General features: G+C 50.2%; 4 protein-coding genes across 4 annotated transcripts; 3 read left to right on the top strand and 1 right to left on the bottom strand.

Annotated features, from left to right (window-relative positions):
- Window positions 1-1,614: 1,614 nt before the first annotated feature.
- On the top strand, window positions 1,615-2,016 carry APUU_12194A (uncharacterized protein; the record flags this gene model as incomplete). Its single annotated transcript, XM_041698368.1, has 1 exon — window positions 1,615-2,016. One exon carries the CDS (start codon window positions 1,615-1,617, stop codon window positions 2,014-2,016), a length of 402 nt encoding a protein of 133 aa, XP_041551560.1.
- Window positions 2,017-2,876: 860 nt separating this feature from the next.
- APUU_12193A (inositol polyphosphate kinase KCS1) lies at window positions 2,877-7,039 on the top strand (the record flags this gene model as incomplete). The annotated part of the gene is made up of 2 exons (XM_041698367.1): window positions 2,877-5,011; window positions 5,086-7,039. The coding sequence occupies 2 exons, from the start codon at window positions 2,877-2,879 to the stop codon at window positions 7,037-7,039; spliced, it is 4,089 nt and encodes a 1,362-aa protein (XP_041551559.1).
- A 901-nt stretch (window positions 7,040-7,940) lies between these two features.
- MCH1 (MFS transporter) lies at window positions 7,941-9,926 on the top strand (the record flags this gene model as incomplete). The annotated part of the gene is made up of 3 exons (XM_041698366.1): window positions 7,941-8,215; window positions 8,291-9,212; window positions 9,267-9,926. The coding sequence occupies 3 exons, from the start codon at window positions 7,941-7,943 to the stop codon at window positions 9,924-9,926; spliced, it is 1,857 nt and encodes a 618-aa protein (XP_041551558.1).
- Window positions 9,927-11,087: 1,161 nt separating this feature from the next.
- Window positions 11,088-13,176, bottom strand: APUU_12191S (uncharacterized protein; the record flags this gene model as incomplete). The annotated part of the gene is made up of 2 exons (XM_041698365.1): window positions 11,088-11,198; window positions 11,266-13,176. 2 exons carry the CDS (start codon window positions 13,174-13,176, stop codon window positions 11,088-11,090), a joined length of 2,022 nt encoding a protein of 673 aa, XP_041551557.1.
- Between the last annotated feature and the right edge of the window lie 70 nt (window positions 13,177-13,246).

Below are 13,246 nucleotides of genomic sequence, written 5' to 3'. Positions count from 1 at the left end.
ATTAAACAACAGAAAGCGTATCATTCCTCGTACCTACCGTAAGATAACCCTTTGATCTGGATGCTATTTTGCGATATGTTGAAGAGACCAAAGTGTATGTAAGTAATAAGCTTTGCGGCCTCCTAGAGCATTCGGCACTAACACCGGGGGTCACCTGTGTAGATTCGGGTCAAATGATATGATCACGGGCTGAACAACAATTTCTGAATGTGGTTCGACCATTAGAACGATGGCAGATAGAATTCCAGTAAAGTATCAGCTTGGGAAATACTCGCGTGATACAATTTTAGTGCTCTAGCCTGTGTCAACAATTTAAGGCGTGGTTGTGCCTATTTATCATTCTTATATGCAGTTTAACAGACACTAGAACGAGTACTCGTTAAAACTGGGTATACTGGTTACAAGCGCCTCTAGGCTGGGACTCAAGCATGGTCCCTGTACGTAGCCCTATCGGGTTTGGAAGTTCACCGTTATTGCCCCGAAAGTATAGACACTTAGTATACTGTTGAGGAAAGAGCAAGAGAGGTCATGATATTCTACCCGTTTACTAGAACTCTTTGTCAACGACACCAAGAACATGATCCATTACCAAGCAAGCATCTATTAGCGAAGGTCTTTGATATCAATATTCCATGAAGAACTATCCAGAACTACTTCCTTTACCTCTCCTTTACAATACCTAGGTAGCCTACTTGTACTCCCGTATGGGATCTTGTAGTTGATATCTGGTCCGTGGAGCAACATTACTATTTGATACAGAAGCATCCTCGCAATGTTTAGCCGATAAGAACTGCCTTATGACCACAACTTCTCTCCTAGTCCGTTGAGTGTGATGGGAGAAACCAGCGATTAGGCAGAATGGATTAATGCATATTACGGGAAAGCCGGCGCAATTTATTCCTTCTACACCGTATCTGGCGGGCTAGCTCCGCAGCCGAGTGATTAGGACAGTGCCCTTGAAAGGCTTTCACCGCTGGAAACTGAGGATTAGCATAGGAAGACATGTTCAATCATCGCACTGCCGTCTTGGGTTGGTGTCGGTAAAGCCCTTGCAGCCACATGCATCTTCTCTTCAAACACATGCGGAATATTTGAATGGGGTTGGACAAGACTTGGGCAGCAAGGGGGAATCAATCATTCCCATGTTTCATCAAACGATTCAAGGCTGCAGCATTTATCAATCCCTAGATCGGGAGCTGAGATTCAACGATTGAAGCCGAATTGTTGCGAGATTGGCTTAGCTCTAAGTGCGCCTGATCCGGAGAAATACACTAACGGCACAGCCTCCTGGGGTTAAGATGGTTTGGGGAAGCGGGAGTTTGAGACGACTATGCGCTTCTGGAAATTCTCGAGAAAGATCCTCCGTCGAGTCCTTTGACTATGATTAAGGGGAGACTGGGTCCTCTGGGGGGCCGAATCCTGAGCAACGTGTCAGTGTTGACGATCATGGCGACAGTGAGCCAAATAACACAAAATAACCAAGACCGTTATTGATTGAAAGCGGAAGGCAGGAAAGGAATCGGCCGATGTTGGAGTTGAGACTAGATGAAGTTGCTGGAAGCTTTGAGCCAGCAGGCTGGCCACGTTTTGTAATGATTGGTGGCTGAAGGGGTCATGCGGTGTGGGGATGAAATCCCTCCTGGAATGTCGTCCTTCTGCGACCATCCAAGGTCGGCTATCACTATCAGCTATCATCCAGGATCGGATGGAGAGGACCGAGTTGTCTCCAGTAAAGCAGGACTGGGAATGGTATTGAATCGTGCATTCTGGTCCTTAACGAATGGGATCGGCTTCCACATCCCTCTTGCATGGCTTTGGGATCCTAGGGATCGGGCCGGAATCGATATGTACCATAGTATGAATAATGGATATAGAGTCATTGGATCATATCTGAATGATGCGCTGAATTCCATGTCCTCCGTATCCAATTCCAAGGACAGCGTGCCAACTTCCGGAGACCCGACCCAAATTCCGCGCGCAATCAAAGGGATGAAGACTCGTCCAGTGGACCGGTAGCCCGACGATATAAGAACAGCAATAGTAAGGCGGAATTATTGTTGACAATAACCAGATGTGTCGACGTGCGTATCAGAGTTGGTGAGATTGGTCTGGAGATAGCCTCCACTCGGGTTCTCTTGACCGAAGCATTCGCAGCAGGATTGGACCTGATTGGCCTGCATTTCCAGCTGCTTGGCCATTCAGGGATTCATTCTCTGACTTCAAACAGGTCTCATTCCACTTCATTCCGGGGAGAGACACGGCCTGAATCCCCCCATTGTGTGCCGTTAATCCCTCACCAGAATCTGGAGGTGAATCGGCCGTTCGGGGGCGTGCTCGGGGCAGGGCCGTCTTCGCTGAAGGAGTTCCCAGCAGTCAAGAACCACAGGTTCGGATTGCGAGAATTGCTTTTTCCTTGCACTCCACAGGAGCACTGGGCATGCGTGAAGCTGGCGGGCTGCCCTCCTGAGTCGAACAGCGGGAAAGCGGTGACGAGGATCCGCATCACTTCTTCCCCGGGTTGGCCAGCTGCTTTTCCTTCTCTCCCAAACTAACACCCTTGGAAGGCGCTAGACTCCCCCTCAAGCCCGCCGTGCTTGTTCCATCATCATACCTTATCGATTCACAGGCAATCTATCCCTATTTGAGGCGACGTCCCGATTCTAACCTGTAAGCTTGCCCTGCCCTGGAACGTGGCGGATGTTCCTTGATCTTCTCGATTGCTCCTAACGCCGTGACGCCAGATCCCACTTGAGCTTTCCTTTTCCGCCTTAATTAACTGAAACGCCAACCACAATCCTTCTTCCTCCACGCTCTTCTTCCTGTTGGGTTCCTCTAATCCCTGTTCTGACCGTGCACTCCCGACCAATGTCCTCCCCATGTCAAGGCCTCCATCTGCATCTGAGAATACCCCCTCGACTCCTCCGGTGACACCTGCTGCCTCTGCCCAACATGATTGCTCTGGACGCCCGGGCTCTCTTCACGGCAAGCAGCGGCGTCGGGACCAGCTCGCCCATCTCGATCCCCAACAAGCTCCCACTCCATCCCGCGCTGAATCCCCCACGGCTCGCCAGTGGGCTAACCCGCCGCACACTTCAGCTCTAAAAAGGGTTACAACCGCTCCCCCAGAGAATCGTGCAGGTCCGTCCTATGCTGGTTACAGCAGCCCCCAGTTGTCTGAGAGGGACAGCATCTTCGCAACACATTACCTACCTTCCGATAACGAGGCCTCCAATTCACCGCAACTCCCCCCCGTCGAAGTTGCCCGTCATGACGCTCCGGCAAAGCTGATTACTTCACTTAAAAATGCACCATCCTCATCGTTTACTCCCAAGGTCCTCTCCTACAACCGTCGCGTCGACGACGCCCACATGGAAGTTGACGTACACAGAACCAATCCGTTACGCTCCGCCCCGCTCCTTCCTTCCCATCCTCCTTTCTCGTTGTCCCCGGAAGATTCAGCCTTGAGATTAGACGACGAGCTTGATATCTCTACTGGGGCACAACAGAGTCACGCCTGGGGTGATTTTCCGCTATATCCCCAGTCGTCTTTGCATGGCTTAGGTGCGGGTGCTGGTGCACCTCAGGCGCCCCGTCGTGGCCTTCACCCACCAGCTCCGATCGATGATCCTTCAGGACAGCAATTTATGGTCACCTCTTCTGATCACAAACCCACAGGCGCCGGTACAGGCGCCGGTACAGGGGCTAGCTCCCACCAAAAACAAGGACGGCTCTCGTGGGATACAACGCAGGAATCCAAACTTGAACGAAGCTCTAGCCGCAGTCGTCGAGCGAGGGTGGAAAATTCGATCGAGGCCAACATCGCCAATGCAGAGCCTGCAACTCATGTTCGCAGTCGTAAGTCAAGTCATTATCTGGGTTTGTTCAAGGAGAACACCGCGACGTCCCCAGATCGCAAGCGGCGAGATGACCATGCTGGAAGGCACGACGAGGTCATTGACTCAAATAACAAGGAACAACAAGGGTTATATGCGGACGTGCGGCATTCCCGCGCCGACCAACACGAATTAAAGATTCCTGAGCAATCGGAAGTCCAAGTTACACAGGCCTTGTCGCAGCTTTCACTTGCTAATGCCCCACTGATCAAGCCAACCACAGGTGACGAGCCTCACGACGGTTATACAGCCGAAGAAGCTACTCCTGAGTTTGAGTTTAGAACGCTACCTCGGAATCTTCTTGAGGATATTCGAAATTTCCACCTTACTCCTGGAGGGGGGCGTGGGAATTCGTTCTCGAGAAGCATCCCTACTCAGTATTCAGAAAAGGGCAGAGGCTTTTTGCTTCCCCCGTCTCCCCTGTCAGAGACGGACCAGGAACAACGTGTTGGTTCACCTCCGCTCGGGGAGGAAGATGAACAAATATCCTCTGCAGTATACTTTCCACATGAGCGCGTGACAGTTTCCGATGAGGTCGATACCGTACAGTCCTTTGAAGAGGGTCCGCATGGTTTGCAGCCATATGAAGAATCGACAGCGGAGAGTAGCCACGTTCTATTGCCAGAGAGACATACTGCTCTCGATGAGCCTGAAGCTAAACATGTGGATATTACTCTTCGATCTAAAAATGACAGTAGAATCCTGCACGGCGATCTTCAGGACAGGAAGACTCCAATAGAAGAGCTAAATGAGAAGCCTATTGATTCCATGTTCCAGCACCACAATGAGTATGCAACTGAAGATTCCGAAGCACTCTCTGCAGATGACAGTGGGATGTCTGCTCGGGATGAGGAGTCTAGCGTGACCGATGAGGCTGAGCTCACGCCAACGGCTACCCCCACGCAACGCTCGCATATCCCTCGTCCCCGACACTCCAAAAGTGCAGTAACGCCGGTCGGAGCCGTTGAGTTGAAACCATATCGGCATCAGGTGGGCGGGCATACAACAGTATTTCGCTTCTCCAGGCGTGCTGTATGTAAACAGCTTAACAACAGAGAGAACGAATTCTATGAGCGTATCGAGCGCAGGCATCCCGAGATGTTAATGTTCCTTCCCAGGTAAGTAATGGAAAATTCATGACCCTGCACAATTTGTCATGAGTATTATAGTCAGATTCTAACAGTCGTTCTAGGTATATCGGCGTTCTGAACGTGACGTTCTCAAAAAAGCGACCCAAGAGGTCTTCAGAGAACCAGACCGGACAATCTGATGTTGAGTATGCTGCAGATGATCCGCAGAGGAAGAGTGAACAAATTTCGGGAAGCTATTCACATCAAGTTTCGGAGCCTGTGGAAAAAGAGCGCATTTTTAGCCAAAGTCAAGTTACTGGAATAGTTCCCAAGGTCATACTAGAGAATAACCGCCATATTATCCCTGTTGATCTATTCTACGGTCATAAAAGGCCTCGCACGGCAGACGCTGCTATGCCTGGCATGCAACCATATCCACATGTGCCTGGAATAGTCGCAAACGGACAAAATTATCATCAAAACGGCTCTTTGGATGAAAGACTGTCTCCACCACCGGTGAAGAAGACCTGGGGCGCCACAACCGTCAATCGACAACTTCAAGAGCAGGTTCTCCGTGAAGTATTTAGCCCCCCCGCAATCCACCATCACCGACGCCATGCTCGGGGGCTTCTCACCCTACCGAGAACAACCTCTGATGGCCATCGCCGGGGCAGCAACCTTTCGGAGAGTCTAACCTCTAGTCAACCTCGCAGTACGGAACGAATGGGAACACTCCAATCGCCGGCGATTGATATTGTGAAGAAAAGCGGCGATGGTAGGGGGCTCTCATCATCTGCGTCCACAGCGCTTGAGGCCAGTCAAAAGCGCCTTGATTCAGTAAGGTCGAATGAAGAGGTTCCGCAACGCTCTAGCTCGGTATCGCGTTCTCGAACAGTCCGGCGCCGTCACTCGGGGAGTGGTCTACAACGGCGTGGAACGATGGATTCTGATCAAGGTGGGGGCGAACTTCTCTTTTTTGAAGATGAGGGATATGGTGGAGATAAAGAGGATGAGATCTTTTCGATGGAAAGTGATGCGCCGGTATCTTCGACAGGCTCTGATGAAACATTGCTGTCAAGCTCGAGTCCGACCAAAAGGAATGATGTGGTCGCTCAAAATAGATGGAATTCTGAACCCCATATCCACGACCCTTCCAAAGAGTTCGTTTTTCCGGATTTTGGAGATGATACAAGTACACAACCCCCAGCAAACCCAAAGGAGGCCCAGACAAAGAAAGATGACCGAGTGCAATTTTTCCTGCTCCTTGAAGATTTGACTGCTGGGATGAACAAACCTTGCGTGCTGGACCTCAAGATGGGTACTCGCCAGTATGGTGTGGAAGCCAATGACAAGAAGAAGAAATCCCAGAGACGCAAGTGCCAGAGTACAACATCCCAGCAACTGGGTGTTCGACTATGCGGTATGCAGACCTGGAATGTCAAGAAACAAGAGTATACCTTTGAGGACAAATATTTCGGTCGTGACCTAAAATCAGGAAGAGAATTCCAGGATGCTCTGACTCGTTTCCTTTACGATGGTATTAGTTACCTAAGTGTCGCCAAGAAAATTCCAGTTATTCTCGACAAGCTGGCGAAGCTAGAAAACATGATCCGGAGACTCAAGCGTTATCGCCTCTATGCGAGCAGCCTCTTGATTCTCTATGACGGCGAGCAAAATCCCTCACCGAAGACCCCTCAAGTGGAGGGGGGTTCGAAGAAGAACATACGGAGCCAGTTACAACGTCGACAATCCGATGATGGACATAACAACTTTGACGTTTCATTAAAGATCGTTGATTTTGCGAATTGTATCACGGGCGAGGATGAACTTTCTCCAGATGTGCCGTGTCCCCCTCAACACCCCGACGATATTGACCGTGGATATCTTCGGGGGCTTCGTACTCTAAGGATGTATTTTCAGCGGATTATGATGGAAGTTAACCAAGATGAATATATCGAGAGAGGCGAAGGCGAGGGCATTTCTCTCAACCCTCATCCGTCTAACGAACACCACATGTCCGACCGCTATTGGGATGAGAATGTCATGGATCAAGATCCCGGAGAAGTCAGCTTCTAGGTGCAGTTTTTTAACTGTGGTCTATCAGCTGGAATTTCCTTCAGCCATTTGTTTTTTTTACGTCTACTTCTACTTTCACCTCTTTCTAATTTTTTTTTTCTTTTTTTTTTCTTTTTGCTTGCCTCCTCCCCCACTGCACCTCGTTTGTCCTGTGAGTTGGAGTTGACAAGTTTACATTTTTGTCTCTCGATTCAAGCAAAGTAATCCGGCAAGGATCGATGAATGTGGCGTCAGTATTGCATGGAAATGGCTTGGGTGGATCTGCTGTTTTTATTTTCCCTCCTTTACTTCTTTCACGGATATTCTCGGTTTTGAGGTTCATGATATCAAAAAGCATTGTACCAACCCGGGTAGAGATATGATGTCTCTTACGGTGACGACGATTGATGACTGATCATGGCACATTTGTTTTCCCTGGAGGTCTTACAGTCCCTGCCTGGCGCATGGCCGGAGTCCCTCCACAGTTTTCTTTCCATTCTGGTCTTCTGCACTTTTCTTCGGACAGCCTGTCTTAGAATATACCATCCGGGAACTTGTTCGATTCCTGGCCTTGCTTGTCATTTGAGGACGCCATTAGGTTATATGTTTGTACCATAAATCAGTAATCAGTGTTACAGCCTGTCTTCACTCTTCACATCTGTTTCTTCGTAGTGCGATGTAGTGCCATTATACTTTTAACTATAGTTTGGAGATGCGGAGTTGATAAGCAGTGAGATCACGTGCATCGGCGATAAGCTGTCTGGCGCGGAGCCACGACGTCAGCTCTCCTCATCCCTTCCTACTCCATGCCCTGTTTGTGACAATCGGGTCAGCGCACGCCGTTTTTGTTTCTCTGAACTTTCGATGATTTTGAAGAAGTGTTCTAGGTGGGTATAACGCGACAGACTCGCGGCTGGAGAACATGGCAGGTGCAAATGGCCAGGCGCAGCCGGTCATCGATAAGCGCGACTTCGACAGGAATCGTCAGTCAGCCTCTCCACATGAACCTAACGCTCAAGAGCGCGATGACTTGCTTGGCTCGCGCCCCCACTCGAGTCTTTCTATGAGCAATCGGTTTAGCGACAACAATGATGGCCTCCTGAGTGACGTGGTTGAGGAAATCGTGGAAAGGGACCGACGGAAGATAGCGAGGAAGGTTGTCCGCATAGGCAGCTTCGTTTGGGGAATCGTTACTTGGTAGGCTGTTTCTTCTCTATGCACCATCTGTCACCCCGGAAGTTCTCCTACTTACGCATTTGAGCTTCGAATCAGTCTCGGCGCAGGGAGCATTACAGCGTTCTCGCTATACGGACCGTTGCTGTTGACTCGTTTACACTATACCCAGCTACGGGTGAATGAGGTCTCCATTGCAGCCGGTGTATCAATGTATCTCCCAGTGTCTCTGGCGGGATATCTTTGCGATCGTTATTCGCCATCTCCATTGACTTTATTCGCGGGGATTACTTTCGGCTTCGGTTACCTCCTTGCGGCTTCCGTGTACAAGAGTGGGCCACCTCCGGATGCTGGCGGTTCGGGATATCCATTCTGGGTAATGGTAGTGGCATTTGTCGCTATTGGGATGGCTACGTGCAGTATGTACTTGGCTGCCGTGACGACATGTGCAAAGAACTTTGGCAGGGGTAAGCACAAGGGCATCATCCTAGCTGTTCCCATTGCAGCATTCGGCCTGAGTGGAATGTGGCAAAGCCAGGTTGGAACCTACCTCCTGTGCGAACGCCTGGGAGATGGAAGCTGCGGCGATGTCGACGTCTACAAATACTTTGTCTTTCTTGCGATTCTTCTTGTAACCATTGGAGTCATTGGTACCTTTGCACTCCGGATCGTGGATGAGGAAGAGGAGACTTACATTGATGAAGCGGTCGAGGAGTTGGAGCGAAGCGGCTTGTTAGCAGAGAGTGAATTCTTCCAACCACGCAGCGAAGTGAGCGCTACGTACGGGACCTTCTCCGAGAATGACGAGAATCATCAGTCTGACGACAACCAATCCGTTACCTTGTCAGAAGAAAGGCGGGAGGCCGCAAGACGTGAGAAAGAGAGAGAAGAGGAAGAGCGCAGAAAGAAGAATTGGTTGCTGAATTATGAAACGAGGACTTTCCTTGCGGATCACACTATGTGGTGGCTTGCTCTGGGATTCTTTTTGGTTACTGGCCCAGGGGAAGCCTATCTTAATAACGTGTGTAGCCCTCCAGCCCTGCATTTGACCGATACTTCTGCTAACACAGTCCAGCTGGGAACAATTGTACAAACCCTGAATTCAGACTCAACGGCCTTTATCGACGAACACCCCGCCGGCCTGCCCTCTACACACGTCACAATAATAGCGCTTACGTCCACCATAGCCCGACTTTTAACTGGCTCACTCTCTGACTTATTTGCCCCCACCACTAACCACTACCATCTCACTGCGGATCAGGAAGCTGCAAGCACAGAGCAATCCACGACCAAACACCACCCTACGCTCTCACGAATTGCGTTCCTTATTCCATCGGCGCTCCTCCTCTCCCTGGGATTTCTCCTCCTCTCGTCCCCATTTCCGACTAGCCACCCAGAGCTCTCCCACCTAACCACTGCCCTCGTCGGTCTCGGCTACGGAAGCGCATTCTCCTTAGTTCCAATCATCATCTCCGTAGTTTGGGGCGTCGAGAACTTTGGCACAAACTGGGGCATTGTCGCCATGTTCCCCGCCGCGGGTGCGGCCATGTGGGGTGTCATTTACTCACGCGGATATCAAGATGCCGCGGATCGCTCGCCGACAGACGACGGACAGTGCCAAGGTTGGAGGTGTTTCGGCTTCTGGTCCATCGGGTGTACAGTAAGCGTCTGGGTTGCAGTTGCAGCCTGGTTGGTTGCTTGGGGGTCATGGCGACGAAGGGGGGTTGTTGTCTGACATTTGCATATATACGCTTCAGTCACTATATTCGGCGTTTTGGTGTAATTCCGCTGCCTTTATGTTTTTTTATATACTGCTATATAGATCGGATTTGCATAACCGGGTGTGGAGTTGGTACTCAACTAGAACAGTCATTTACCTGAGTTGATATTTACATCATGCAATCAATGACTACATATCTACCACTATTTTTGGGTCAACTGTTCACTCGGGAGCTTCCCGGTTGCCCTATTTTTCCATGCTAATTCCACCAAGTAAAACAGCCAGGCTCGATGATCTAGTAGTTGGTAGGCCGTCCAAAACTTATATTTTATGCACACAATAATCTATAGTAGGCATATCAAAGGGAAGGCTCGAACTGGCGTCGGCGATTATTCGCGCCTTCCTTTTCAAAATAGATTAGATCATAGGTCTTGAGGAAGGCGCAACTCACTAGACTTGCCCATTGCATCTCTCCTAAAATTAATATTCCTACATGCAGCCTGAGACATAGGAAGGCGCTACTATAAGGGTTCCTGAACTGGAAGGACCGATCAACTAACTACCTTTCCTAGGTAATCAGGTAGATCCGAGCCGGGCTCAGCTGCACTTGCCCAACCATCGCTCCTTCCTTTAGATGTGGGTTGGACTACCAGGCAAGGAAGGCGCCAGCTGCCCCAGCCGCCTTAGGGGTCCATTGCACCTGCCCTGAATATTAGAGAATACGGAAGGCGCGATTACTTAACTGGAAGCTACTATTGGGCAAGAGTAAGGTTCGGTTTAGGGTTATCCAACTCAGTTCCTGGGTCCAGGCAACCTAATTTCATCCACCGAGTACCAGTAATTTACGATTTAAAAAGTGTGTGAAAGTACATTGAGAGCACTCGTGGATGAAATATCCGGTGGTTGGTATGTACTATATGCGAGGTATAACCCTCCAAAGGAGGTATTCTCTAATATCCAGGCAGTCAGGCCGTGATTATGGCAAACTGCAAACAACCAAATACTGACACCATATCCCAGTAGGCCTGTGTATCAAGGCTGCGAAAAGGTCCCAAAGAGCAAAAAGCCATGCCAATAGTAATGCTCCAAATGCTGTAACGCCAACCAATGGACTACCAAGGTCAAACCAACGCCGATTTTGATCCTAACGCCAAATCCCGGGGTTTGATGCCAACCTCAAATATCCGTGGACTGCGGATCAATTCCCATGAACACTTTGTACAGACGTCGACTTGCCGCAGGACCGATACGGGAATCCGTGACAGCGCCATTCTTGTTTGCTGATTTCTATGCATGGGTGGTTAGATAAAAAAATACTTAAAGGTTATAGAATAGAATAGGAAAGGAAAAATACCTTAACATCTTCCAGCATCCCTGGCCCAGACCCCCGCATCCCCCTTATCAAATCGACAACGGTGGGGTGCTGACGAGCTACTCCGTACGCCATCGATGCTGTAACTCGACTGACCTCTTGGAGCATGCGAATATAAGAATCAAAGGCATCCTCTCCCGGCTTGACCTGGCCACTTTCCATGCAGAAGGCAGAATCGTTATCTTCTATGCGTTCACGGCGGTAAGGGATGGTTGAAATGTGTTCTGTGAACACCTTGATCCACTCGGCAGTCTCTGGAGGTGCAGCAGTTTGATGGATGAGACAGTTGTGCGTGACTTGGAGGTTGAGAAGCGCATCTTCGATTGTATCATCGTCGATTTGTGGAATGGAGTCAGATTTGTTTGATTTCTTGCGGCGCGATGGGGCGGATGTTGATGCTGTTGTTGACGGCCCTTGGGCTTCCTCGAGATTGCGGCGGAACTCGGCTTGATACGCTCTGTTTCGCGCGTTTGCGCTCTTGCGCATCCATGCTGTAAGGCCCTCGATGAGATAGATCACCGTGCAGCGTGGATGGGCGCTTTTCAAGCGGAGAACATGCACCTCTAGGTCACTCGGTGCATTTGGCGTGTCGGGGTCAACAGACGACGCGGCCATTTCGACAAACTCCTGCGCTGTTAAGAAGTATAAAACATGTTCTTCTTCTTGGATGTGGAGTTCACATGGCTCCCAGTACCCGAGCGCCTTGTTGTACGTGGCCTTCATCTTTCGGCGCCATTTGATGAGATTTCGGAACGAACTGTCGAAGAAGGAATATTCCACCCCAAGCGCTCGCATATACTCTAGTGCTTGGTTGCCGACACCAGTTTCCTTGAATGACGAAGAGAGGTCAATTATCATCTCCGGTGTGGAATTCTTTTTTTCGACCTTAAGTTTGTTCACGTCCGCTATTTCAGCAGCGAACTGTTTGTCTTTCGCCTTCTCCTCCTTCATCTTCTGCTTCCGCTCCTTTTCCAGCTGCTTTTCGCGGTCACGCTGCACTTTGGCTACCTCTCGCTCCTTTGCTTTTGTCTCTTTGTCCGCAGTCGCTGGTTTACTTGTTGTGGCTTTTTTCGGCTTGCGCCCTCTCCGTGGCTCAGGCAGTTCATCAGGGTCACGCAGTTCTTCGCTAACACCCCGACGTCCACGCGATTTCTGTTTTGGACGTGCCCCAGCATCAGAAGCATCGTCCTTTGTATGTTTTTGGAGACTTGCTAGTAAACTTGCTGTCCTACCAGATAACTCCGATCGCAACCCCGGCACCGCAACCTCCCTCTCTGGAATATTGAATATCTCGCTAGGGTCCGGAACGTTGAACGTGTCACTGGATTGATCAATATCATCCCCCCAAGGATGCTTGCGCCTCTGCGGACCACCGCCACCAAAAGCAGTGCCATTGTCACTATCATCATCGATCTGTATTGCCCTCGACTTCGTAGTAGCTTGTTGGTTATCCCTTTTCTCCGGGGACGCATTCCGTCCAGCCAGTTCGGGGGCAGAAGACGTGAAAACAATCGGATCGGAGTCTAGCGTGAAGGCCGGCCGCTTAGACTGTGCATTTGAAGGTCCATCGGAAGAGGGCACAATCTCATCGGAGAAAACGAAATGACTCCGGTTCCGCGGGGGCAGTAAATTGTCATTACCGCGAGGTGACTTGGTCGCTGTGTCAATCTCCGGGGTTAACCGTCTCCGTTTAGGCGGGTTATCAAGGTCGTCTGCACCATCATTGATAAATTGCGCAAGGTCAAGGTCAATGTCGTCCGACAAGAGCGGGATTGAGAGTGCATCGGCGGGTGCAGGTGGGCTAGAGCGAAATCGTCTGATGGAGGAAGGCTCGCGGGGGTTTGTGGGAGGCGGGGGGGTCGATGAAAGGAGGTCAATGACCTCTGGCGGCATCCTGCTGGCTCACTTCGAACGAAGGAGGGGCGAGGGTAGCGATAACAGCACCCAACAGCAGCGATAGATG

This window comes from Aspergillus puulaauensis, chromosome 1 (genome assembly GCF_016861865.1).
Source record: "Aspergillus puulaauensis MK2 DNA, chromosome 1, nearly complete sequence".
Lineage (NCBI taxonomy): Eukaryota > Fungi > Ascomycota > Eurotiomycetes > Eurotiales > Aspergillaceae > Aspergillus > Aspergillus puulaauensis.
This window is presented reverse-complemented; position numbering and strand designations above follow the sequence as displayed.